General features: G+C 33.1%; 4 protein-coding genes across 4 annotated transcripts; 3 read left to right on the forward strand and 1 right to left on the reverse strand.

The window, feature by feature from the left end:
* Window positions 1-1,541: 1,541 nt before the first annotated feature.
* On the forward strand, window positions 1,542-3,494 carry LOC125878210 (60S ribosomal protein L9-1). The gene is made up of 3 exons (XM_049559411.1): window positions 1,542-2,037; window positions 2,987-3,109; window positions 3,209-3,494. The coding sequence occupies exons 1-3, from the start codon at window positions 1,663-1,665 to the stop codon at window positions 3,293-3,295; spliced, it is 585 nt and encodes a 194-aa protein (XP_049415368.1). The 5' UTR covers window positions 1,542-1,662; the 3' UTR covers window positions 3,296-3,494.
* Window positions 3,495-10,629: 7,135 nt separating this feature from the next.
* On the forward strand, window positions 10,630-15,234 carry LOC125878201 (polygalacturonase-like). Its single transcript, XM_049559398.1, has 4 exons — window positions 10,630-11,073; window positions 12,180-12,469; window positions 13,909-14,134; window positions 15,004-15,234. Exons 1-4 carry the CDS (start codon window positions 10,630-10,632, stop codon window positions 15,232-15,234), a joined length of 1,191 nt encoding a protein of 396 aa, XP_049415355.1.
* Window positions 15,235-17,773: 2,539 nt separating this feature from the next.
* On the forward strand, window positions 17,774-21,259 carry LOC125878188 (ankyrin repeat-containing protein At5g02620-like). Its single transcript, XM_049559383.1, has 3 exons — window positions 17,774-18,488; window positions 19,074-19,483; window positions 19,863-21,259. The coding sequence occupies exons 1-3, from the start codon at window positions 18,071-18,073 to the stop codon at window positions 20,721-20,723; spliced, it is 1,689 nt and encodes a 562-aa protein (XP_049415340.1). The 5' UTR covers window positions 17,774-18,070; the 3' UTR covers window positions 20,724-21,259.
* A 405-nt stretch (window positions 21,260-21,664) lies between these two features.
* On the reverse strand, window positions 21,665-27,867 carry LOC125878183 (type I inositol polyphosphate 5-phosphatase 12-like). Its single transcript, XM_049559373.1, has 12 exons — window positions 27,316-27,867; window positions 26,266-26,620; window positions 25,724-25,976; window positions 24,778-25,585; window positions 24,528-24,652; window positions 24,258-24,342; window positions 23,965-24,130; window positions 23,835-23,875; window positions 23,483-23,750; window positions 23,257-23,380; window positions 22,692-23,052; window positions 21,665-22,300 (listed from the first exon to the last, which is right to left on the reverse strand). Exons 1-12 carry the CDS (start codon window positions 27,865-27,867, stop codon window positions 21,944-21,946), a joined length of 3,495 nt encoding a protein of 1,164 aa, XP_049415330.1. The 3' UTR covers window positions 21,665-21,943.
* Between the last annotated feature and the right edge of the window lie 44 nt (window positions 27,868-27,911).

Below are 27,911 nucleotides of genomic sequence, written 5' to 3' on the forward strand. Positions count from 1 at the left end.
CTTCAAATTTTTATTTTTTCGCCCCTACCCTCGACCCCCCCCCCTCCATCCCCCCACCCCCAAAAAAAAATTTAAGATATTTCTCAAAAACATTTTTCATTCATAAATCAAACACTAAAAATCTTTTCCGAAAAATATTTTCTACTCACCAACCAAACATGAGAAAATAAAAAAAAAATCTACTTGTTCTCCAAAAAAACATTTTCTAGAAAAACACTTTCCTTCATACCAAACACACCCTTAATCTGATCTTCAAGCTTCCATGGAATCTGTGTTGGATGTGTGTCTTTGCACAAATATCTGAAACTTTACAGTCAGTTATATCTCCAACATGCCAAATATACTACGAACTACCTAGAAAGTAAGAATTTTTTTAAAAAAATATAGTTGTGGACTACATTTTATAATCTAGGAGATACTCTAACTCAAATAACTTTATGCTTTATGATTTACAAGAATTTCTTTTAAAAGATTATATTAAAACTTTTCTAAGGTCCTTTTCTCACAAAATTCAATTTATTCCCATCAAGGATACTTACGTATGAGTTATGACTCATGCAAACAATTTGCAATGAACACAACTTGATAAATTTTATATTTGGAGTAACTGACAAATTTTTACATTGAATTTCATAAATTCATGAATATTTTAATGTTATTTTTAACTTCTTTTCGGAGTTATCATAAAACCCTTTTCATTTTTGTTATTTTCTAATTTTAATATCTATATAACATGAGGTGTGTGCGCGTGTCTATAAATATAAAATGTATAAATAATATATTCTGCACAAGATTAAAAAATAGTTTGATATATTTGACATATATTTAATTTAAGAGCATAAGATTCAAAAATCACGTACCTAATATCTCTGCCTGGGTTTGGATCCCGTCCAGTGGGGATCTCCTCCAGTGCCTCCAGTAGGCCTTTAAATTTATTACACGTGTCTACTTATATATTCAATGGACTAGATTAATTTACTAACCAAAGCCTTAAACTATAGAATATTATAAATAACACTTATGTCTTAACCCAAATGAATAAACAAATATTCAGCACACATGACATATTAATAATTTCAAACTTAATTACTTACGTCTCCAATCTTTACAACTAAATATGTACACAAATCCAAAACCTAATAACTTTGGAGGAAGTAAAGCTTACCAACCAAGCTTTACTCCAAACAACTAGTGAAAATCCGATCTACAGCCACCACACTCAGAGCGTCAGTATGAAATAGTGTACCGATTATATATGTAAAGATAGTAAAATAATATAACTGAATACGAACGTCACACTACCAACAGCTTGCAACCAACCTACTTGGATCGATTTTTATTCTTTTGTCCTTAACAATCGAACTTATGTATGGTGAGACATAAATTTTTTTTAGAGCATGAAATATACCTTGTCAAATATTATGATGTGAAAACATAAACTTATATTCCACGAAAAAATGAGAGTCAAAAGTGCCCATGACTTGAGGCTATGAAGGACATTGGGCCTTAATTATCCCTTCCCTTTATGAATTGGGCTTGTCATTCGGAGCTCTACTTGGCCCCAAATAATGCATCAATGGCGACTAAATACTCATCTTTCTAGGGTTTCTGATTCTCCATAAGCAGAAATCGAAGGCAGAATCGCCGAGAGTTAGAAGAAGAATGAAGACTATACTCTCATCGGAGACAATGGATATCCCTGAGGGGATAACCATCAAGGTAAAAGCAAAGCAAATTGAAGTTGAAGGACCAAGAGGAAAGCTGACTCGCAATTTCAAGCACTTGAACCTTGATTTTCAGCTGATAAAGGATGAAGAAACTGGTAAGAAGAAGCTAAAAATTGATGCTTGGTTTGGATCTCGGAAGACTACTGCTGCTATTCGAACTGCACTTAGTCACGTTGAGAATCTCATCACTGGTGTTACTAAAGGATACCGTTACAAAATGCGTTTTGTGTATGCACATTTTCCTATCAATGCTTCAATCTCTGGTGGGAACAAGTCTATTGAGATTAGGAACTTTCTAGGCGAGAAAAAGGTACCTTTTTTTTTTTATTATTATTTCTTCAATTTTATGTGGTTTTATTTGTATACTATTGTCTCTTTTACAATTTATTTGGCCTATGGACAGAAATTTTGAATCTTGTTAGTCGTTTATGTTAAATATACCAAAATGCTTGTTAATCTTGTGGTTTTAGACATGTCGTTTGGAAAGTTGTCAAACAAATTGAAACGGAGGGAGTATATCGTATCTGTGGTGCATTTGCTTATGAAGTTGATGTATTTAACTGCTAATATTTCTATTGCTGCTGCGGAGTAGATTCCTAGAGCAAATTGGAAATTCTGTTAAAATACGAAGTTTTTTGCTTTTCATAAAAAAGGATCATTGTCATTTGTCAGGGCTTTTTACAGCTTAGTTATCCATAACTGTATGTTAAGTTATCAATTGTCTTGTTTTGCAATTGAGAGGTCTGAGAAATTAGTCTTAGGTTGGTTAGATATTAAAATGTAGGTGTATTTGGATGCTACATGTTGTAAGCGATATTCATTTTTAAGCGGCCTCTGAAAAGACTAGTTTTGTATTAATAGGATGACTTATTTATCAGCATTGAGCAATGCTCGTCTGAGTCCCCAATTTAGCTGAAACTTGTGTCTTAACCTTTAAATAAGGGCGTGCACTTAGACAGTGTTATTATACTATTGTTTGGGTTATTGTTTCTGTTAAGTCAAGTAGTTTGTAACTGACTAGTCCACGCTTCTACTTTATTTCCACAAGTAAATAAATGTGAGGAACTAGAGTCTAGTTTTGTCACCATAGTATGGGGATCACTTTGCAGTAGTCTATACCATTTCTTGTTTGAATAATGTTATGGTGCTTAAAATGCTTTCCATGATATGTGTCTGTCACAAATTTTCTTGATGGTCCACCTTTGAGATGTTACAGCAGGTTAGTAAAGGAACTAACTTCTTTACCATCACTGTATCAGGTGAGGAAAGTCGATATGCTTGATGGGGTTACAGTTGTCCGTTCTGAAAAAGTTAAGGATGAATTGGTATTGGATGGAAATGACATTGAACTTGTTTCTCGGTCTGCTGCCCTCATAAACCAAGTAAAACTCCCATATATTTTCCCCTCTATATGTGTCCATTCATTCATTCATACATACAGTTCTGCATGTTTACTAAACTCACTCTCTTTCTTTTGACAGAAATGCCATGTGAAAAACAAAGATATCCGTAAGTTTTTGGATGGTATCTATGTCAGTGAGAAGGGAAGAATAGTTGAAGAAGAGTAAGCGGTAGCAAACTGGTTCTAAGATCATACACCGATTTCATAAGAACATATTTGAAGTTAAATCAACAATTTTGGTACTAGATTACTACATACATATCTGTTAAGGATAAGTTTTTTGTTTTGTGTATGGTTCATTAAGAGATGGATGCTTTCTTTGGACTGTTTATTTATCTTCAGATCAATTTCAATGTCGTTTTTAACCTGTTGGTTGTTGCCATTTTGAGTTTCTCCAAGAAAGTGTTACCATGACAATGCAACATTCTTAAAAAAAAAGGTTTTAACTTAGTGTATGAGGGAATTGGTTGATGTTAAAGTTGCTCAATTCCATGAATTTCAATCCCTTCATCTCTCATTTAAGTTTTGACTTGGGCCCATCTGGCCATGCGATATGGTATCATGGTATGGAATCATGAGATGAAATTGAAGGTTTGTTTGAACATGTGATATGGAATTTGTGTTGTATATTTTTTCATAAACATAAAAATCTCATAAGTTGTAAAACTATTACAATAGCTCCAAATGTTTATTCAATCTTATCAAATAAACAAAAAATTATAGAATCGCATAATAAATTATTACAAAGTTATTTGTTCTCCACTTAAGTAATTGTTTCATCTAACTTTAATTTAATAAAAAAAAAACTGAACATAAATTATAGTGTATTAGTCTTTAATATAATCCTCCCACATAGTATGGATAATTTTCTCACGTTGAACTTGCATTTCTCAATCATGTAACCGAGAAGACGAACCAACATTGTTACTTTGAGCCATTTGTTGGTCAATATCCTCCGCAACTATATCTTCATGTTTATAGACCATAAATATTTTATCACTACGTTAGTATTCTCGCAAATAATTATGTAACACTGCACAAGCTATAACAATTTTCACTTGTGTATCAATATCATAATGGTTCATGCCTTGTTTTGGTATTTTAAATCTATTTTTCCAAGCTCCAAAAGGCCGTTCAATCACATTGCGCAGAGATGAATGCCTATAATTAAATAGTTCTTTGGCATTTTGAGGCTCTCTTTTACTTCCTCAGTAATCTTGCAAAGGATAGCGTAGTCCTTTGTATGGAGCTAAAAATCCTTTTGTGTTTCGGAAACCAGCATCAACAACATAATATTTATCTACCAAAAAACATTTTATAAAGAATTACATATGTGATGTAAATGAGACAGCTTTGTGTAAATAAATAATATTTATTCTAAGAATGTAATTTAAAGTTATCATGTGGCGGAAATGGAAATTGTGACATTGGTTCAACAAGTGCATTCTCAAATACTTTATTATCATGTGCAGTACCTTCCCAACCAGCAGCAACAAAGGTAAATCACATATCAAAATCACAAGCACATAAGACATTTTGTGATGTTCTTCTTTTGCAATTACGATATGATTGTTGCACCGCTTTAGGAACCTCCCCTTCTATATATGTTCCATCAATTGCAACACAATCCGACCAAATAAAAAATACATCAATATTAGTTTAGTGAACATAAAATAAATTGGAAGCATTATAGAATGCATTTCATAAATATAATGTTTGTAAGAGTAATAAAAATAGTGCTTCCAAGACAATGCAAAGTCATAAAATAAATACTATCTCTTTAAACAAAGTTGATAGGAAATATGCAACTAAATACTAATAACTTACACATAAAATATAAATGTGCACTTATTAAGGCCATAAAATAAATTTATTAATGTGATTGAAATTTTACCTTAAACCAAAGCCAAAATCGAGTATTATGTCGAATTTTGGAATGTACGCCAGTCATATTTTTTGGTTGTATAAATGTTGGTGTCATCTTGCTAATTGCCTCGACAACTATTTTAACATCCTGGTTAATTGTTTCAAGTGAATGTTGAAAAGTTTCACAATCGTGAGGTGTGAGTTAAAGTGACTATATGTTGGTGAGAATAATAAATTTTAAAAAGTAATGATGTGATTATAAATTTTATTTACATATGAAACAAATGGTTAGTAGATATAAATGTGGGGTTGTTTTAACAAAATATAAACTCATGGATCAATTATTGTATTAAAATATCTCAAATCATGATATGGAATCACCATATAATTTCATATCATGGTTTTTGGAGAATATGGTATCACCTCTCATGATATGGAATCATGAGATGGAATCAGTGTAAAATCGCATGTCCAAACGCTAATTCCATCTCACAATACCATATCATGATATGGTATCGCATAATAAGTTTTTGTGTTTGTTTGATACTATTAAAAATATTGGATAATAAGTTTATTTTTTAATATTAACAATTTAAAAAACATTTTAGTTATTCCAACAAATAAGTTATTTATCAATATTCTTTTTATAAAATACATTATCTCTGTTTCAACATTTTTATCTTTTTATTTTTAAATTTAGCTTAAGCACTTAAAAAGTATTTTTAAGTACGTATATCTAAAAATTACTTAAATTTAGCTGAATCAATCATCTCTAATTCTAGTATTTTCATTAATATTTAGTTACGATTAAATATTCTCAGAAATTTTGTGGATAAAAAATAATCAAATAAAATAAATTAACTTCCATTATACTGTATCAATCTCATTTATTTTCTGTGTATGTAAGTGCATGCTTTAATATATCATTTACCGTCTTTTAGTTTTAACTTTTTTTCAATTACCAAAAGAAAGAATATATTTTTATCATCTTTCACATTTCCATTTTTAAAGAACTACATTTTGTGGAAAAAAGTGAAAAAGACAAAAGTAAAGAAAAGGGAAAAAGAATAGGGGCACGGATGAGGAGAATTGGGTGGGGTGGTGAGTTGGAGGTAAAAGAGTATAAATGGACTCACAGATTCAAGTGTCAAAAATAGAATGGAGCCTCACACAACTATGGTTGGTTAGACCTTTACCATCTTAAAATTTTTCGTTAGTCAAGTATACGAATATTTTTAAGATTGTCAATAGTTCGGAGACAAAAGTAACAATTCACGTTAAGTTAAAAGGTATTTTCAATATCTCTCTTAATCTTTTATAAATAATTTTCTTGAAAAATATTTTTAAAAATAGATTTGAAATTGTAGGCGGGGGGGGGGGGGGGGGGGGGGGGGATAATATAGTTTGTGATGGTGAACGTCATCCATGATGGCAGCTCTACTATGTTATTATTGAATATTTAAATGTGGAATAACATGCCAAATGATAATTAATTAATTAGATAAAGCTTAAGTGTCGCCTTTGTCGTCGGTTAAACCAATCAAAAGAATATTTCCCATTTCCAACTTAATTTTCCACCCAAATCCAAATCTAGGAAAATAAGTTTTTAAAAGAACCAAGAAAATTATTATCTCTGTCCCTAATTACTTATCCATTTTTTTTTATAGTTATCCCTAATTACTTATCAGAAATGTCAAATATTTTTACTTATTAAATCTTCAATTAATTACTCTGAAAAATGTAGAATTTCTTGAAAACCTTAAATTTTTAATTCATTCACTTCATAATTAATAGAGGTAAAATGGTGAACTCACTATATCAATAATTATTTTTTTAATAAGTGTGTCAATTCAAAAATGAAAAGAAATAAGGTCTATAGTAAATAATAATTTAAGTTATATACTTTAAAATTGTAAAAAAATAAATAAAAATTACGCTAACAATATAATTTGAGTAAATATAACAAGTTTTATGTCAACTTAAATGGTATAAAATATTTGTACATTGTCAATACATAGTAAAACTTATGTATATTTTTTTAAATACAAAGAAGTTAAATCATTTATTAATTAGTATTACACGTATAAGCCAGGCTACAACAATCAACGTAGAACTAACACTTTCGGTACCATGAACTTTTTTCACTTTATTCGGAGTTCAACTTCGATTGTACGGCTATAAAATTCTGCAATTCAATTTCAAATTGAATTTTAGAATTTTCAAGAATTTGAAAAAAAAAAAAGTGATTTCACTCTAAATTACTAAGAAAAAGTCAACAACACAATTCTAATTTATATTCATGATCAATTACAACCTCAATTTTCTAATATCATTTTTATTTTTAAAAGAAAATCTACCTTTTACAAAGAAAAATCAACGCCCATACACAACTTCAAAGTGTGTTTGGTATGAAGGAAAATATTTTTTAGAAAATGTTTTTCAATTTTCTTATATATAGTTGGCTTAAATGTTTTAGAAAATATTTTCCAAATAAACTTATTTCCCTCAAATTTAAAGAAAATCACTGACCTACAATAAGTAAGGAAAAACATTTTTCAAAACTGTTTTTCAACCTCACACCTTAATTTTCCACCCTAACTCAAGTCTCGTGTATCGATTCCTAATACTAATCAAGACTCGACTCTTAATTCTTGATTCGAGACCTAACTCCCGATCTCCATGCGAGACTCAACTCTCGAATTTCAGGTCAGTCTGGGATTAGATTTCGATTTGGGTGTCAGGCTCTGGATTAGGATTCGAGGTCGAATTTCGAATCAAGTATCGAGGTCGGATCCCAATTCAGGTTTTGGGGTGGAGTCCTGAATCGGAGGTTGGAATCAAATTTGGGGTCAAGAGTTGAGGTTAAATCCCAGGTCAAGGGACATGTTTGGGTCCCAGATCGATCGTCTACACTGAGCGTCGAGTATCAAGGTTGGATCCTAGTTCGGAAGTCGGGTATGGAATCAGGATTCAGGGTCGAGTCCCGATTCAGGCCTCGGGTCTTCCGTCGAGGTTGGGTCCTAGTTAAGAAGTCAGGTTATGTTGTCGTTTCCCGATTTGGGTGTCAAGTCTAGGAGACGGGTCTTGAGTCCAGTATCAGTATCAGGACCTGAATCAATCATCGGGATCGAAAGTCGGTGTTGGTATCAGAGTCAAGATCGGATCTAGTTTGGATGTTGGATCCCGATTCAGGAGTTGGGGTCATGTCTCAAATCGGATGTCGAGGTCAAATTCTGAATCGATCATCAAGATTATGTACAAGTTCGGGTGTCGAGATCAAGTCTTGGATCGAAGGTCAGAGTTAGATCCTGGATCGAGTCTTGAAGTCGAACGATCATTGGGGTTGTGTCCCAATTCAGGTGTCAAGGTCGGAGTTGAGTCCCAATTCGAATGTCGAGTCTCAGATTGGGAGTCGGGGTCAGATTTCAAGTTGAATCTCAAATCTGTCATCGAAGTCCTGTCTTAGTTCGGGTGTCGGGTTGGGTCTAAAATATGTTATCGAGATTGTTTTCGTGTCAAAAGCTATTTTCCTAAAAAATATTTTCTACTCTCTAGCAAAAAAATAAGAGATATTTTCTAGAAAATATTTTCCACTCACCAACCAAACATGAAATTATAAGCTAGAAACCAATTTGTTTTCTAATAAAACATTTTCTAGGAATATATTTTCCTTTCATACCAATCACGCAACTCAGTTTTTATTTTTTTTTATTGCTTAGGAATGACTCCTTCATCTCAAAGTACTTGTTGTACTTTTTATTTACACGCTCTCAAGAAAATATTAGTTGTTCACCTTATTAAAATAGTTATCCCAGATTATTTGTAAATTTACAAAATTAAGAGAGAATTAATTTCTTCTTCTTACTCTTACAATTAAAATTCTTTTTTGAAAATGTGAGCAAGATTGTCTTTACCACTAAGTGAATCCTTCTTATTTATGATCTCTTAAGGTACATGAAAATGAGAAAGTAGATATACTTCGATCCCTCCGTTTCATTTTATATGTCACATTTTTACTTTACACTTGTATTAAGAAATGATGTAATTTTACCCTTCTACCTTTATTTAGTTTTTTTGGAACTCAAGTTTTCAATCAATGAATATGAATTAATTTATTTTGATTAATTAATTTAACCAATAAACATGAATCATTTACTTAGCTTTTCTAAGTTGGTCAAATGTATATTTTCAAGGCTAATAACTCACAAGGGTAAAAAAAGGAACAATATGGTAATTTATGCATTGATTTTATGAAATGACAACTATTATGGACCAACTATTTATAGAAATGGATGACATATAAAATGGGGTGGAGGGAGTAATTAATATAAAAGAGAGAAAGTACTATTAATGATAAGTGGAAAAAATAATTAATTTTGTCTTGAAATTTTAAAACAATAAATTATTTATGATATTCCCACTGTTCTATATTAATTGATCATTATACTAACAATAGTTGTTATATATTAGTAATTGTCTACCTTATTAAATCAAGAAAGAATTAATTTTTTTTATATTACCCTTGCAATTAATTTTTTTTTAGAGTGTTCACATTTATTTGTAAAATTCCCAAATTTTTAAAGGGTAAATTAGTAAAATTATCTTTATATTTATGATTTCTTTAACCCCGTGTAAAATAAAAAGTGATCATCTAATATGAGATGAAGGGTATAATTTAAAATCACAATAGATAATTTGAGACTGAGAGACAGGGGCAGAGCCAACATACTGTCGGAGGGGGAGGGGTCATCTGAACCTCCTTTGGTGAAAAATATTATTATTTATATATGGTTTAAATTATTTTTTATGTATATATAGTATATGTCGAATCCTCTTTTATTAGTTTATGTATTTACTTCTTCAGATTTTGAACCCTTTATTAAAATTTTAGCTCTGCCACCGAGGGAGTATGTCTTCTATTCAAAGATGTAGCTAATTAATGACTAAAGCATTGGCAACTCACATGTTGATGTTTTACTCAAACCAATGCATTTCTTGGCGTTCTTCATGGATCTTACATAAATCATTAAGCTTAATCTCGTGAGTTTTCTTCTAATTTTGAAAAAATATTTTATGTCACATTAATTAGTTACACCTACACATCTCCCAAGGATTCATCTAAGAAATAATTTGAAATTAATTATTTCACATTAGTACGCAACGTACGGTTGACATTTGAATCATTACCTTTATTGTTTTGTTCCTATTAGATCCAAACTAAGAATAAAGAAATATTTCCTTCATTTCATATTAATTGTCGATTTTTTTTCTTTACACGCCTTTTAAAAACCATAAATAAGTAGGATAGTTTTACTAAGTTACCTTTTAAGAAACTTTTTCAGAATTTTACACTAGGTAAAAAAACCGTTAAAAACTGGCTAGCAATCTCGATATTTTATTTGCCTACAATCGATCTGAAACCAACAAACAAGAATTAATTTTAAAGATAAAATGAAAACAAATAATTAATTCTATTTTGATTTTGTAATTTGACGAATAGTTTGGGACAACTATTTTTAATTACGTGTACAGCATAATATGATATGAAGGGATTATATATTCTTTATAAATATACACATAATTAATCTTCATGCTCATTACAACCTTAAACTCCTCACATTACTCCAAAACAACATGTCCAACTTCAAATCAATTGTATCATTACAATTTTTCTTTTTCTCTTCAATTTCACTCTTATTGCTTATACCTTCTTGTTTAGCTTACAATGTGGTTAATTTTGGAGCTAAAGGAGATGGAAAGACAGACTCAACCGCGCCATTTCTTCGTGCTTGGATGTCTGCATGCAGCTCAACTAGTCCATCCAACGTGTACGTTCCTAAGGGAACGTACCTTATAAGGCCAGTGACATTCACTGGCCCTTGCCGGAGCAGAATTGAGTTCTGTATTGACGGAACTATTGTTGCTCCGGTTGATTATAATGTCATTGGAAGTTCAAATTTTTGGATTTTGTTTTATAAAGTTAGTAGACTTTCTATCTATGGTGGAACAATTGATGCTAAAGGACATAGTTTTTGGTCATGTAGAAGATCTGGACATTCTTGTCCTCCTGGAGCTAGGGTAAGTAATTATGTTTTTAATCAACTTAGTATGTAACTTAATATAACAAAAGTTTAATTTCTATAGAGTATTAACTAATGTAAAGAATTTTATAATATCAGTTCATTTAGTGTATGATAATATATATATATATATATATATATATATATATATATTGTTTACTACCGAAAATAGTGATTTGTCCTATAAAACAAGATTTTCTCAACAAGGGAAAAAGGACAAATATATTTCCGAACTATCGTAAATGGTATGCAGATACCCTTCGTCATACTTTAGGGACATTGGTGCCCCTGCCGTCCAAAAAGTAGAGCATATATACCCTTTACACGAACAGACATACACGTGTCATAATCTTATTCACCGACCCGATATTTATTAAATATCGAATCGACGAATAAGATTGCACCACGTGTCCTTATTTAGATCATCCGTTAGAGTGAAGGGCATATATGCTCTAATTTTTGGACGGCAGGGGCACCACTGTCCCAAAAGTATGACGGATGGTATCTGCATACCATTTACAATAGTTTGAGGCTATATTTGTCCTTTTTCCCTTTGAACAAACTAGCTCACTGAAAAAACACATGGTAGGAAGCAAATTACTACTGAAATACTTGGACCCTTCCAAAAATTTTCGTATAAAAACATTACTATTTTTCTCTTTACTCACCAATTCAATCAAAATATCAGTGAAAATAGTCACAGAATATTTTTCAGGGGAGAACAATATATTTTTGAATAATGATACGTAATTGTTTGTAATATTCAAAAAACTTTATTTTGTGTCTCACATAAACTGCCATTAGTTGCGTAAGGCGCCTTTAATTAAGTCTCACAAAATATAAAACCTCAAAAGTACTACATATAAGAATTGGGTTCACATTTTTGTGAGACAAAAAAATTGTCTCGCATAATTAACTAGTATCATCAGTTGTGTGAGACACGTAATAAAGCTATTCAAAAAAGTTGTAGCATTAGACTTTCTAATATTCATCCTTAGTCTATATGTTTTGTATCATAAAAATATCTGAACAAACAACGTTATTATAATATTGTGCAATATCTTCAATCTCTACTTGATTGTAATTTTTTTTGTTTGAATGCAGTCAATTACATTGTCATGGTGTGATAATGTAGTGGTAAGTGGATTAAAATCATTAAATAGTCAGATAATGAATATGGCAATTGATTATAGTAGCCATGTAAGAGTTGAGAAAATAAGAATAAGATCTCCAAGTGGAAGTCCAAATACTGATGGAATTCATATAGAGAATTCAAGAGATATTACTATCACAGATAGCATTATTCAGACCGGAGATGATTGTATATCTATTGGCACTGGTTCTATGAATATGTGGATTCAAAAGATTGGTTGTGGCCCTGGACATGGCATAAGGTAAATTATTTTCGAGGCATATTTAGAATTTTAAGTTATTTTGATTTAATCGAAAAAAAACAGCAGTTCTTTTGTTCCAATTTATATATGTGATGTAGTTTAACTTGACACGAAGTTTAAGAATTAAAAAAGAACTTTTGAAATTTGTGGTCTAAAATAAATCATATATGTATGTGCGGGTATAAATAAATTCATCAAGGATAAAATGAATATATATTTTATATTTAAATTGTTACTAAATATAGAAATGCGTGTTTTTTAAATTGTTAAAAGAAAAATGAGTGGTAAAATATTTTGATTGAACCGGTGAGAAAAGAAAAAACTCAGTGAGAAAAGAAAAATAGTAATGTTTTCATATGTGTAAATTTGGAAGTTTTCCACTATTTCATGAGAATCTGTTTCCTATTATGCATTTTTTTCAGTGTGATGTTTCCGTGAAAAAATTATGTTTTATAGCACAAATTTTCACTGATTGATAATAGGAAAAATCTTTGTTTCGAATAGTGATTAGTCACACAACCTTTAGCTAACAGATTTTTTAAAAAAAAAAATTAAATCGGATAAGCAACAAATTTAGACAAATATATATTCATTAATTCTAATTGTAAATAGAATATAGAAGTTTATTAGTTGATGAAAAAAAATATATTTTATTTTTGTTTAAAATAATACATTTTCATCCATCTGTTTTATAATGCAAGTTTGACAAAATTTGAAAGTTGAAACATTTATCGAGACAGTCGTTAGGGCATTTTGCTGCCCACTTATATAATGCGTTCATTTTATATTCTTATTTTTGTCCTTTATAATTCCTCATTGGATACAACTCACAACATTAAAAATTTAAATCTTATATTTATTGATTTAAGAAATTCAATACCTTCAATGTAGAATATAGTTACATATATAAAATATTCTTACAAAATTCTAAAATAACATCCAATATCCGTTTTTGAAATATCACAAGTTTGTAATAAATTTTAAAGTAACAAAAAATAAATTTCAATCACAAATAAAATATGAAGAAACATGATTTTATTGATAAAGATATGTAGGTACAAATTTGTTCCTCCCTTGTTCTACTCTCATAATATTTATCCATGATTTGAGGGTCGTTAGGTGGCATATTTCTCAAACTAGGATGATTGATTTTGATCTCTCTATGAATATTTCATTAATTTGTGGAACTGTCGAGATGCCTTTTCAAGGGAAATATAGTACCATTGATATAGGCATGAACTAGCGTTTAGGGTTGAGTAGCCTCCAAGAATCATAATTGAAACTGAACACACTTTATAGAGTCTCAACTCGAATTAAACACGTCTTGTAAAATTTCACAAAATTTCAACGTCTGCCATCACATTTTATCTTTCTGATACCGTAAATATTACATTTTTATGTCCAAACGCCAACTATATATTTTGTGATATATATTGCAGCATAGGAAGTTTGGCCAATAGCCTAAATGAAGCAGGAGTCCAGAATATAACAGTGGCAAATTCAGTATTCACAAAAACACAAAATGGTGTGAGGGTTAAGTCATGGGCAAGGCCAAGTAATAGCTATGCTAAAAATCTCATCTTCAGAAATCTTGTTATGAGGAATGTTGGCTACCCTATTTTCATTGATCAAAACTATTGCCCTGATAACAATTGTCCACATCAGGTATAACTTTTTACATTATCGATGTATATATATAGTTATATACGTTAATAAACTCTATTTAAAAGTGGTATAATTCAAATTAGATGATTTATAGTTATTACTGCATTCTAAATTTGTACAAAAAGTATATATCTTCGATCTAAGGTAATGAAATGTGAAGGAAACAAAAAAGGATTATTATTCTTATTGATAAGCGTGATGTTCAGATCTAGTTTTACATAACTATGGATCTATATGATATCTATCACTTTTCAGTTTCCACCAATAACATATACAACTCGTCTCTATTCATTAAGATTAGGATAAATGGAGAAAATTACCTAATATTTTTATCTCTACAAAAATTTAGACCTAAAATCTCATAATTATCAACAAGCCATTATCCACCATAAAGAGGAATTGTATGGTCATTGTATTAACTAGAGCCTACTCATTTATATTGTTATTTGTTATAATTAATATTATGTTTTATACGACAAAAAATCATGTTCCAAAAAAGTATTTTTAGTTGTTAGATCGGATATTCCAATAGACTAAAGATCATTATTAGAAAATCAAGAGTACTATATTTTGATAAAACTTTTGAGTACTAAATAATAATAATAATAATAATATGTGTGTAATTAAGTTGAAGTAAGTTGTAACTTTTTACACATAAATGATCACAAGTGACGAAAGTTATTTCCTCTCTTTTACTAACAAAAAATCTTTTTTTAAAAAATAATTTTTCTCATAATCGAACATCAGAAAATGATTTTCTTTATATTTTTGTGTGTTCGAAATGTATTGCTCTTTCACCTCTAATAAAGTGAAACTCATTTTGTTTATTCTATATATTATTTTACTAAATTTTGAATATATTAATGCAGAATTCAGGAGTGAAGGTGAGTCAAGTAACATACAAGAATATAAAAGGGACATCATCAACACAAGAAGCAATAAAATTAGATTGCAGCCAAACAAATCCATGTAGTGGTATCACATTACAAGATATAAAGCTCACTTTTGTGGATCCTCATTTGAAAAGACCAGCCTTAACATATTGTAAAAATGCACAAGGCACACATCGTGACACGGTCCTTCCTCGGAGTTGTTTCTAAAAACACCATATAATATGGAAGGGAGTAATGACTAATTATGATGATATGATACATGATACTTGTTGTGTGTATATTATATTTTCGACTTTTCAACCAATTGAAAATAAAATATAGGAAAAGAAGCTCATTTCTCATGAGGTCTCTTATTTTTTAGTCTTGTTGGTTAGTTTTAATTTGAAATAAAGAAATAATTGTAACTATCAATTTTCTCATGATTGTGGTAACAATTTAGTCAGGCAAAATTGTGTCTCTTTTGTTATAAAAAATGGTTTAATAACTTTCGTGATACTTATAAAGTAAGTTGAATTATATACTTTTTCATTACATCAAATATTTTTAGGAAAATTACGTAGAAAAACAAACATATACTAGTCAATTAGCTAATATAGCTATAGTTTGAATTAATAACGGCTCGCAGCTTAATTTTAGCTTAGCTTACGTCACTTGTCCTCTTTTATACATATACAAATACAAATTATACACATATGTATATAATTATGTGACATATATACAAATACAATTAACCTCTCTCCACTCTTTGACCTTTCTTGCTCGCCTCTCTCCTCTCTCTCTCCCAATCTCGGTCGCCTCTCTCCATCCTCTCCCAATCTCTCTTGCCAAATATACAAATACATATGTATATTGAGAAAGTACCAATCTTACTTCAAGCTAAATGAAATGGAAAAAGTTCAGAGTTAAAATATCATATTTTCATAACACCCAAACCACTAAAATCTTAAATTGATGATAAGTAATTTGCTAAGCAAGCTGAGAAGAAGTTGAAGAAGGAAGAAGGAGAGATTTTGGCTTAAAAGAAAGAAGAGAAAAATGTGCTTCCTCAAGAGGGTGGGGGTGAAGAAGAAGAAGGGGATGGGTTGTGAAGAAGAAGAGATGTGGAGGGTGGGTGGGGTTTAATTGAATTTTGATTTGTTTTTTCTACTTTAATAAATCTGATGCACCTATTTTTATTTTTTTTAAAATTATTTTGCCACATCAGTTTTAGGGGGTATATAAATTCACTTTTAAGTAGTAAAGGTGTATAATAGGTCGTAATAATAGTTTAAGCGTGTAACTGACTTTTCGGAACAAGTTCAGGAGGGAATCTATACCTTTTCTCGTATAAAATAATTTTTAAAAATTATATATATAATGTCGGGTTGATTTGATCTCGAGTTGACTTTTTAGTTAAAACTAAATTAATCCAAATATAGTCGATTTTTTTTCAATACCAAATCAAATCATTAATCAGATTTTTTTCCAATTTAACTCGATTTGCTGTTTGATTCGATTTTCGGTGAAGACCGATCAAATGTCTATTTGCTTGGGAATTTAACTACACTTATATAGGTACAACACTTAAATGACATGTGATACATATGTTAAAGACCAATCAAATGTCTATTTGTTTGGGAATTTAGCTACACTTGGCACATGAAATTTCTATGTTATAGCTAGTTAAGTTCATTATCTTTATTCCTTTTTATATATTAGTCTGATAAAAACAAAATAATATTCAGATAGAAAATATTATAATTTAAAAGGATATTAATTAATGATAAAATATTTAGTACAAAAGTTTTTATTTTTTATTTATTTTTAAAAATTAGTAATAGATGAATTTTTTTTTAAAAAAATTATAAAGTGAAGAATTAAATCCCATAGATAAAATAAAAAATTATATAGGCAATCAATTGTGTATACTAAAATTCTAGATGCTTTTTAGTTTTTTAAGGTATTAATTTTATTTTTAAATTGTTCAAAAGTGAAAAGCCGCCGGTCTTCTTGCAGATTTTTTTGACTGGATTTTATGAAAGTTTGACTAATCAAATCATAAAAGAATTTCAGTCAAATTATGTGTGTGTGTTTTTTGGTATGAATCAATTCTTGAGAGAGGCAAAATGATTTTGTTCTTACTAAATTAGTGGGAATTTGTGGGGTTTTTTACATAATAATAAACATGTTAATTCACGTGACATAAATATTAAATATTTTTTTTCATTTTAATTTATATGTTTACTTTAATATGATATAAAAATTGAAGAGAAGTATTGATTATATTCCTAAATTTAGTGTGAATTATTAGTTTTATTCTTGAACTATGCGAGAATTAAAAGTATTTTTTTTACTTGATTAACTCTACTTATCTATACCTAGATTTTGCAATATAAGTAAAATATATCCCTAAATTCTTGCCAAATTTAGAGGTGTTTTCGATACTTCTGTAGACTTTTAATTAAGAGTCTCATCCTTTTACAAGAATTTAAGATCACTTGCTATGTCACACGACAGATTGAAGAATCAGGATATATCTAAGTTTAGTTAGTCAAATAGAAGTATGTTTTTAAGGCGTCAACAATTTAGGTTTGATGGTGTTTCCAATACTTCCCTCTAAAAAAAAAAAATTTTAAAAAATAAAATAAAATTTTTGAGGTAGAAGAATTTTGACATGTGATTTTATATGTCACCTGGGAAGGAAGTTTCGTCTCAACACTTTCTTTATTTTTTGGCTTTTTTCAAGAACCCAATAAAGTAGCAGCTACCCACTGCCTTGATGACCAGAAAATCCACAATATCTCTTGATTTCAGCTTATGGGTTTCATCCACAATCAGGTTTTGAGCAATATACTTTGTGAAAGCTTGAATTTTTTAAGTCTGAATTTGAGTTCTTGATTTTGCTTGAAGCTTCCTTTTGCTTTAAAATTTTGTGGGCCTGTAGATTTTCCATGTTTTCAAGTGTTTTGAACTTAGAAATGAGCCAAAGATGTGATCTTTTTGCTTAAACTTAGAGAAAATCTTCAAGATTTTTTGTAACAATTTGAAAGTGGAAACAAGTGTTATGGAAAAAGAAGTTAGTTTTCAAAGTGAAAAAATGGAAAAACAGCAAAATGGGGTTATGGAGAAGCAGAAAAGTTTTAGGATAGTAATGGAGAGGCAAGTTAGTTTTAGTATTGAGAAGAAAAGGGATAAGGAATCACCAGGGAAAAGAGGGGATTCCCCTCTTCATCTTGCAGCTAGAGCAGGGAATTTAGGAAAGGTGAAAGAAATTATTCAAAAGTTTGATAATAGCAAAGGGGTTAAGGAGTTGTTGTCTTTGCAAAACCAGCAAGGTGAGACTGCATTATATATTGCTGCAGAAAATGGACATACTTTGGTAGTTGTAGAGATTTTGAAACATTTGGACCTTCAAGTTGCTTCTCTTGTAGCAAATAATGGATATGATGCATTCCATGTTGCAGCAAAGCAAGGTCATCTTGGTAAGTTTCAATTAATCATATGAAGTTCTGATTTGGTGTTGATGCAATTAATCTTTCATCCATACCGGTCGTTGTAGTATTACTCATGTAGTTTCTTGTTATTAAATTTCTGTTACTATCTACTGTTTCTTATACTTCGATTATCTCACTATTTTGGTGTAGTTACTGTTCCTTTTTTTCAGAAGGCTTAGTCATGCTTTATGTAGTGTTTTGTCATGATTTCTTCACTTCTGTTATTTCTTTTTATGGTGATCAAATCCGTGTTATGCTCTATTATTCTCAATTATATGGTAAAATGTTCAGAGAAGTTGTGAAACTGTGTTGTTAAAGATCAAATTGGTCTGACCAATATAACTATACAATTTGAATAACATGATGGCAAATACATCTCTGCATCAAGCTGATATTATTGCTTCAATGGTCGTAACGCCATAAAAATATTGCTTAGGTGTTTGTTAGGAAAAAGAAAAATTCAGTGGGTAATTGCTCGAAGCTTGTTCTAATGACGCATGTCAAACTGGAATTCGGAACATTCTTTTCTTACTTAAACCCCTTAGTAACTTTTTTCATGGTATGGCATTGCAGAAGTACTGAAGGAACTGTTACATTCGTTTCCAAACCTGGTTATGGCTACAGATTCATCCAATTCTACAGCCTTACATACAGCAGCTGCCCAGGGACACGTTGATGTCGTAAATCTGCTTCTGGAGATTGATTCGAACCTTGCTAAGATAGCTCGGAACAATGGGAAAACTGTGCTCCATACAGCAGCGAGAATGGGACACTTGGAAATAGTTAAGTCCCTTCTGAGAAAAGATCCTGAGATTGGCTTTCGAACAGATAGTAAAGGCCAAAGTGCCTTGCACATGGCTGTAAAAGGACAAAATGTTGGCATTGTGCTCGAGTTAATAAAACCGAATCCTTCTGTATTGGCCTTGGAAGATAACAAAGGAAATAGAGCTCTTCATATTGCAACAAAAAAGGGACGGCCACAGGTTTGTGTTTGTTTGTATGTATGTTTCCTGTTAAAAAATCATTTCAGAATTTATGTGTTTACTGGTTATGGCACAGATTTGTTTCAAAACCTGGTTAATGAAGAATAACCCAGCTAGAAACAAACAAAAATATTAGGTTCTTTGGTTGATTAAATGCTCCATTTAGGCAATCCATTGTCCTTCTTTCTTGGAAATCTTAGTAGCTCAGTTGGTTGACTACCTGAATTTTCACCTTGTTGGCGAGGGTTCGGTTTCCCACCTTGTAATCTCTTCCCCAACCCCCAATTTCTATTTATTTTTTCTTTTAAGAAAATTGTCCTTCTCTTGCTCTCTCTGTTTTTAGCATTCATGTTGAAATGCTGCTATGTTGCAATTGCAGATGGTACAATGTCTGATATCAATTGAATGCATCGATCTGAATGCCATTAATAAGTCCGGAGAAACAGCTCTTGATATTGCAGAAAAGTTTGGAATGCCAGAGGTTGTTTCCATTCTGAAGGTGGCGGGAGCTACCCATTCCAAAGATCATGGGAAGCCCCCAAATAATACTAAGCAACTCAAGCAGACTGTCAGTGATATAAGACATGATGTTCAGTCCCAACTCCAACAGAGTCGTCAGACAGGCTTCAAAGTACGGAAAATTGCTAAGAAAGTGAAGAAGCTCCACATTAGTGGTCTCAACAATGCCATAAACAATGCCACAGTTGTTGCTGTCCTTATTGCTACTGTAGCTTTTGCTGCCATCTTTACTGTGCCTGGTCAGTATGTTGAACAGAAAAAAGATGGCTTTTCGCTTGGTGAAGCAAATGTAGCTGAAAAAGCAGCTTTCATAATCTTCTTCTTGTTTGACAGTATGGCCTTGTTTATTTCCATTGCTGTTGTTGTTGTCCAGACCTCTCTGGTTGTGATTGAACCGAGAGCAAAGAAGCTACTCATATTTTGGATAAACAGGCTCATGTGGGCAGCTTGTCTCTTCATCTCAGTGTCCTTTATTTCGCTTGCTTATGTGGTTGTTGGATCGAAAGAAAGATGGCTTGCTATCTTTGCAACTGTGATTGGTAGCACCATAATGATCACTACAATTGGTTCCATGTGTTACTGTGTGGTTCGACATAGGCTAGAAGAGTCAAAGATGAGGAGTATAAGAAGGGCAGGGACTCATTCACATTCATACGCTATGTCTGTGGCATCAGATACAGAGCTCTATGGTGAAAGCTACAAGAGGATGTATGCAGTCTAGGAACAAACAGAAAACTTTTTGCCTATGGTGTCAAATCTCAAGCTCCATGGATGAAAAGGACAAGTTAATATATGCAGTTCTAAACCGTAAAGTTTGGTGAACGTCTCTTCATAGCACGAGGTTCCAAATGGTCTAGCATACGAAGGATTTATGCTAGTTAGGAACTAAAGAGAATGCTTCCACTAGTATATGCAATAATGCCGCAGTCATATGGCAATTCTCTGATATGGGGTTCTTGCAACACTAGAACTTGCAACCTGAGGCAAGTCTTGCTTAGGAGTTCGAGATTGAGTCTCTAACAAATCATTCAGTTTTGTTTCCACAACATTTAGTAGTTCAAGAGCAAGTTATCTGGAAGTTTCCTACTATATGGCTACAAAAAGTAGCAAAACAAGAGAGCAGCTTGGTAGCAAGGTGTAGATGGCTGATATACAAAACAAACTTCTAAATGAAAATGTACAAACAAAAAAGTTATTTTTTTTTTGTGATATAATTCATTGTAGTTCTTCTCTTTATAAAATACAGCTTTTTTGCCACTGCTCTTCCAGATGATGAGGTAGAACATTTCTTGCTCCAACTAGACAGTAGTATCTTTGCATGATCAAATACTAACTTCTCAGTTCTCACTCTGCTGACCTTTGATTTCGTATGCTTCTGATCAGTAAAAGAAGAAGAGAAGTTTGTCAACTAACAAACTGAATTAGTTTCTAACAACTTTCACACTGTTCTGCCTTCAATTACTAATATACTGAGATGGCTCGTGGAGCTGGATTTTCGTGTATCAGTTATTGTAGTTTACTTATGTGGCATGTATATGTCCTGGCATGGAGAGATTTTCACAGGTTCTCTCTGAATTTATCATACATCAGTATAGGATTGTGAAACAACTTAACCAAAAATGAACTGCCATAGCAGTATGCATATCTGGAACAAAATTGTCTTTTCTGATATGATCAAAATGCAAAATTGATCTTAGAGTTTTCAGTTAAAAAGTAGCATATCAATACAGAAATTTAAGATATGATTCTACAAAAAATGGGTGGGTGACTTTATACCTCTCTATCGAGATTTTTGAGGTGGAGGCTCAGCTCCATACTAAATTTGTCTATGAGTATTTACATCAAGATCCTATCAAGTAGTAATGCTAGCAAAGAAATCGCAAGAGTTAAACATCTGAGCATTGTCTTGAAAATCAAACTTTTTGTTTGTCATGCTAGCTATCAAGGACCCCGAAGGCTTTGATGGTCTGTCATTGATTCAGAGCCACTTCCCACATGTCGAAGTGCAGATCTATGGTGAGAGCTACCACCTTGGCTTCTTCTTGAACTGCTTTTTGAAGTTGTCCGAACTGCATTAGCTGAGAAGCTGTGTCGAACATTCACCTTATGTGTTCTTGCCTCTGTTGAGCGACTGGCTGTCACATTGATCAGCAAAATCACCTCCTTATCTCTGGTATCCTCACACCACCAGCTTTGTGGTATTCCATCAACAGTTTCTTCTAACTTATTGAACTCTTCGTGACGTACCAAGATTTCAGCAGCTTGATCTGGTTTGATGATGCCAGAAGCAGGTGTTACCTGAATAACAAAATCATAAGATAGCAGTGTTTGCAGAAAGAAGTACCAAAACTACAATAATAATACTCCCTCCGCTTTAATTTGTTTGTCTGATTTTCACTTGGCACGGAGTTTAAGAAAGTAAGGAGGACTTTTTGAGTCGTGTATCAAAATGCATTCTAATGCTTGAACTAAAGAGATTTTGAAACGAACTAAAAAGGAAAGTAAGACAAACAAATTGAAACCGAGGGAGTAATAATAATGATAAAATAAACTCATTGGACTCAAGAAGAGGTGTTAGAACTCGGTTAAACATATGAATAGACATTGTCTTCCATTGCCTTGAAACATGGTAACATGTACAAGAAGAGAGAGTTACGACGTACGAGCATCTAGGAAATGAAGAACTTACCTCAAGCCACCGGGGAAAACCAAAAGACGCTCTCGGATGATACTCTGATGCTTGCTCATCCTCTTTGATGGTGGATTGACCTCCACAAGTTATCTGGAAAAAAAGTTTGTCTTCTCTGCTTCTGCTGCTGATTCTTAAGTTGTATGTGTCTTGATTCTGAAGAACTATCTGGCTAGTGCTAACTAGAGTTTCCGGAATATAACGAAATTCTTGTAGTAATGACTTGAGTTTTTCATTGTTCTGGAAAATATCACCAAACATTTGTCTCCTAACTGATCTATCAACATGAGCAATTTCAACATGAAACTTGCACCTTACTGGTTTATGATCACTTTCTGTCACTTCCATGCAAGCCTCATACCTACAACACATGAGAAAAATACAAAGTTTCAAGATGATGCAAGCAAGAAGGGCCGATGTGACGAAAGCCTTAAGCATATTCAGATGTTAAAAAACAAACGATCTTAATCATTCAGTGTTCAAATCTATAGACACCATCATAATCATTCAGATGTACATTCAGATTCAAACGTCTTAATTTTAATAAAAACGAATGCAGCCTTACTGTATAATGGAAGCAACTACAGGACATTGTAAACTGCATTCTACTGAAGGAGTTGCCCTGTTGTCTCTATATAGTACTCGGTCACACCAAGCTGGAATTCGTTTCTTCTCCCCCGAATCATATCCTGAAATTTGAAAAAAGAGATGTATCTAACTGGTCCTTGAAACGAAACGGTTGTTTGGAAAGAAAAAAGTAAGAAGATGAGTTGATTACAAATATGTCTCACCTCCTAATCCTGGTTTTCCCCTTTCAAACTTGTAAGTTGGAGGAAATCTGATGATTGCTTCCCTCATCCCTTGGAAAACCTTACCACTTATCATTTCTGCTTTCAGTTGATCTTTTTCTCGAAGCCAATCGAAGCATCTTTGTGACACAAAGTCCCTTGCTTCATCATACGATATTCCAAAAAGACGATAGTTGAAATCACCAGTGAATATGACCAAGTCAGCTTCACCAAGCTCGGGTCTTCCTTCGTCTGGATTAATTTGTGCAGTCTATGTCATAATAAAAAGAGTTAGTTTAACATGAAATACATAAGATAACAAGATGTGATAATTACTACAATTTCAGGCCCAGACATTTGCACCGCGAAGCATCTGGGCAGAAGATGAGACACCAGCTGCAAGAGAGGAGGATCCATACAAGTCAGATGAGTAAAGAGCCAAAATCAATACATGGAGAAGATAAAAACAGGTAAAAGGAGCATACCAACAGAATTATTTAGAAGGCTGGAGGATTTGGTGAAAACCATTGTTCTAAATATATGGTTAAAATCAGCATTGCGACGGTTGACTGCTTCTAAATGTGCGGCAAAATGACAGTTTGTAAAGCACATTATTCGATCAAAGACTCTTAACCTCAGACCAACTCCACCCTGCATTTGGAAATGTGTAACCATGATACAGTTATATCAGACATTTTATTGTTCCGAAGGAGAAAACAACAGTTCCTGACTGGTTTGAGAAGTGATTTATTATCTAAAGAAGCCGAGCTAAACTTACCTTATTACCAATTGCACGCCCTATTCCACACGCAACTGCTCCAACATCTAGGTCCCCCACATGATTCCTTATAGATTTTCTCACCCTGAGTTACAGAGTGGAATCTAGATTATTATTATTCACATGCAGGAGCCAATGGGATGGCTATTTCACCCCCATTCAGTCAGAAAGACGAATCTTAATTAAGGATGAGGTACGATGAGAAAGACTGGGGAGGACTTCAGCCTACAAAATAGAGAAGAGATCATCCGAATCTACAAAGGTTCATACCATATAGCAATAAGCAAGGCAGCTAGTTGTCTTGATCCTACTCGTTCAAAAGCTGATCCTTCGTTCAGTGCCTTCCCTATCGCATCCTGCCACCATTGTCCAACAGAACTTCCTTCCAGTCCTACCTAAAGTTGACATGAATTATTAGGATACCGCTACATACATAAGTTTTTACATCTAAATAGAGCATCTTACTGTTAGCTCTACAAACACATGAGTATACATCTAAGGGTGTTAGTCGATAGCTTACAGTTTCTTTCGCAGCAGACATAGCAAGAAAACCTGCTCCCATTTCTACTTCTTGCAACCCAACTACAATAATCCCGACATCTGAAACTGCAGAACCGAGCCATGTTGCAAGTGCTTCCTGGGAGGCCCTTCCTTGACCGACATTCCAGGTTCCAATTAAAACCCTGACATTTTCTTGACTAGTGTATAGATTTTCTTTCTCAGCTAATTGTGGTCGTAAAATGTTGTCAATAGGCCCTGGAGACGTAAGGTTCCATCCACGTATACCACCATGGTTTGCCAAGCTATAAACATAGTCATTCCCAACTGCCATTTTTATTACAGGCCCATTATGTGCAACCCAACCAGCTAGTAAATTCCCATCAAGGTCCAGTGCCTGTACCATACCACTTACGTAGCCAACCCATATTCGAGAACCATGAGCACATAAGCACAGAACTGCACAACGGTGGTGATGAAAATCTTGCAAACGGTTGCCATTCCCATCCCACTGGACAAGTAAACCACTTGAACATCCACTCCAAATCATTCCATCAGCTGCAAGCACAAGAACTTCTGTTTTCTTACTATCTTCTACAAATGCCCCCTTTGTTGCAACTCGACGAACAGCATCTGCAGCTCCCATTATAGCATTACGTGACCGCTGCAAAAAGCTACTTCCCTGTGACTTTTCCTTTTTGGATTTAGAAACAAACTTAACATTTAGATCGTCTTCCGTTGATTGGTCTTGCACTGATGATATATCAACCCGATTCTCAATCTGACCTTCTACATTGTACACTTTCAAGAGTTCCCTATTCCGTGCATCCCTGCAGTTTCCCAACTATCGGAGTTATTAGGAGTGACAACTAATCTGTAAAGAAACTCTTGACTATTTCCTATGACTTAAACGTCGAAAGAAATGCATTGCATAAAATTTCTGATGGACGCAACAATGAGGGACATACCATAATGAGAAGGATAAAGAACCAGCTGCCCACACTTTCGCCCGTACATGATCAGATAACAGACACTTCACCTCAGAAGATGAGATGTTACACACACCATTTACTGTGACTAGGGTCCTAAGGTCAATCGCTGACCTTTCTACGAGTAAAGCAGCCATATGTTTTTCCTCTGGTGATAAAGAGAGGGACTTCTCAACAGATTCCCATGGCCAGACCTTTATGACTCCACCCTCAGACCCAGACCATATATCACCTGGATCAACAAGCAATTAGTCATAGTTGTCATTTGGAACACAACTAGAAGCAAGAAGTCATTCACTGGTATTTAAAACGCTGATATAAGTTATTAGCAAGTGAGTTTCACAATGATCTGTAAAACAGAATAACATAAGGAAAAATCATAGATTTCCAAGAAACAAAGAATATCTTGTTGGAGCATATGTGTTGAGAATGTTAAGTATATCGCAACCTTGAGCTTATTGTAAACATTGATCTTGGAACATATGTATATTACACATGTGTGAAGGAAAATTAGTTATTACCATAAGAAGATATGACCATCGAAAGAACTGAACCGCGATGAGCCTGCCAAGAGAGGCCTTCCTTAAAAGGAGAATCATCAGAATTAGGTTGGTCCATCCTCCAAGATCTAATCTTTCCATCCTTATGCCCACTCCATACCAACTTATTCCCACTATCAACTATCAAGCATATAGCAGGCGATGTATTTACTGACTCGTAAAATGGTGCAGCATCCTCATCGCCTCTTTTTGCTCTTCCATTAAATCCTAATCCTGCCTCATATTGATCCGAGAAATTCCATACTCTTACACCACATTCTTGTCCTGCCCATAGTTGTGTGTCTGTGCAGGCAATAGTCCTCAAAAATCTCCCAACCTGAAATTATGTTTCATTAAAATGAGGAGAAAATCAACATGAAGACATCTACTGTTCATGAAGACCCTCTCTTCCATTTTTAATATTGTTTCAACTTAATTATGTTTATTACTACATACAATGGACATCCTTGGACAAATCTAAATGGAGGAGGTTCTAAATATGGCTGCTCCCATTTCACTCACCACTTCCCATCATTTTCCCACTCAAGCTAGAGCTCCATTTGGATCTAGGTAAACTACAACACAATTTGGTAAGACAAGTGTATGAATCAACTCAAGAGTATAACGAAGGATAAAATTACCCCCTCCATTTCAATTTTGTTTCTCTTACTTTCCTTTCTTAGTCTACATATCTTTAGCTTAAAACTACAAGATTCAAAAGTTTTCGTTACATTTTTAACTTCCATGTCAAGTCGAGTCAAAACCAAACAAACAGATTGAAACAGACATACTAACATATTTTCTACGAATGAGGACATTTTTTACCTTCCCCCAAAACACATAAACAATAATAGTACAAAAATGACAAAAGTTAAAAAGGAGATCTTAGCAGCTTAGTTTGGTTGACTACCTGAAGTTTCACTTATTAGTCAGAATTCTAATTCCCCACCTTACAATCCCCTCCCCCATTTCCCATTCCCCGACCCCAATGTAATTTTTTTAAAAAAGGACCAAATTAAGAGATTTTGTTACCTGAGTTTCTCTAAGGGGATGAGGTCTCAACTCGTGGCACGATGGACGAGACGGATGCACAGCAGCACGAGTTGGTACTTTAAACATTCCAACTCCACCACCAGATGCAGCAAATTCCGGCAATGGAAGTTGCTGATCATCATCCAAACAATCAGGAATCACACCAAGTCCACTAAAATTCTGAGTCATCAAATGAAAATCCTGTCTATCAGCTGAAACAGCAGCAGCAGCACAAGCAGTGGTCGTCGTGGTAGTACTATTATTACTACTACTACAACTAATTTCATTTGAATTAGTCGAATAAGGATAGAAACCTTCATTATCATCATCAGAGGAATCTTCTTCGTATAGGCCGGAGTTATTAATGCTATTAGGCATATAATCAACATCGAGGCTGTGGTTACGGATTTGGTGATGACGTTTATGATGGGTACCTGTATTTGTACGGAGTTGATGGCTATACGAATGTGCTTTTCGTCGTGGTGGTGGAGCTTCGGTTAGACCTTCTAATGCATTTTTCTCGTCGTCTTCAAATTTCTCCACCACGTCCATTGTATTGTATTCTATTGTATGTTCAAATAAATTTGAAAATTGAG

This window comes from Solanum stenotomum, chromosome 10, assembly GCF_019186545.1.
Source record: "Solanum stenotomum isolate F172 chromosome 10, ASM1918654v1, whole genome shotgun sequence".
In the NCBI taxonomy this organism is placed as follows: Eukaryota; Viridiplantae; Streptophyta; class Magnoliopsida; order Solanales; family Solanaceae; genus Solanum; species Solanum stenotomum.

Excerpts from the sequence above, each read along its gene's own strand:
- LOC125878210 (XM_049559411.1), top strand. The coding sequence starts at position 1,663 with ATGAAGACTATACTCTCATCGGAGACAATGGATATCCCTGAGGGGATA. Across the intron at positions 2,038-2,986 it reads ACTTTCTAGGCGAGAAAAAG|GTGAGGAAAGTCGATATGCT; the intron begins GTACCTTTTTTT and ends TCACTGTATCAG. Across the intron at positions 3,110-3,208 it reads CTGCTGCCCTCATAAACCAA|AAATGCCATGTGAAAAACAA; the intron begins GTAAAACTCCCA and ends TTCTTTTGACAG.
- LOC125878201 (XM_049559398.1), top strand. The coding sequence starts at position 10,630 with ATGTCCAACTTCAAATCAATTGTATCATTACAATTTTTCTTTTTCTCT. Across the intron at positions 11,074-12,179 it reads CTTGTCCTCCTGGAGCTAGG|TCAATTACATTGTCATGGTG; the intron begins GTAAGTAATTAT and ends GTTTGAATGCAG. Across the intron at positions 14,135-15,003 it reads ATAACAATTGTCCACATCAG|AATTCAGGAGTGAAGGTGAG; the intron begins GTATAACTTTTT and ends ATATTAATGCAG.
- LOC125878188 (XM_049559383.1), top strand. The coding sequence starts at position 18,071 with ATGGAAAAAGAAGTTAGTTTTCAAAGTGAAAAAATGGAAAAACAGCAA. Across the intron at positions 18,489-19,073 it reads AGCAAAGCAAGGTCATCTTG|AAGTACTGAAGGAACTGTTA; the intron begins GTAAGTTTCAAT and ends ATGGCATTGCAG. Across the intron at positions 19,484-19,862 it reads CAAAAAAGGGACGGCCACAG|ATGGTACAATGTCTGATATC; the intron begins GTTTGTGTTTGT and ends TTGCAATTGCAG.
- LOC125878183 (XM_049559373.1), bottom strand. The coding sequence starts at position 27,867 with ATGGACGTGGTGGAGAAATTTGAAGACGACGAGAAAAATGCATTAGAA. Across the intron at positions 26,621-27,315 it reads ATCCCCTTAGAGAAACTCAG|GTTGGGAGATTTTTGAGGAC; the intron begins GTAACAAAATCT and ends ACATAATTTCAG. Across the intron at positions 25,586-25,723 it reads TCTTTATCCTTCTCATTATG|GGATGCACGGAATAGGGAAC; the intron begins GTATGTCCCTCA and ends GGGAAACTGCAG.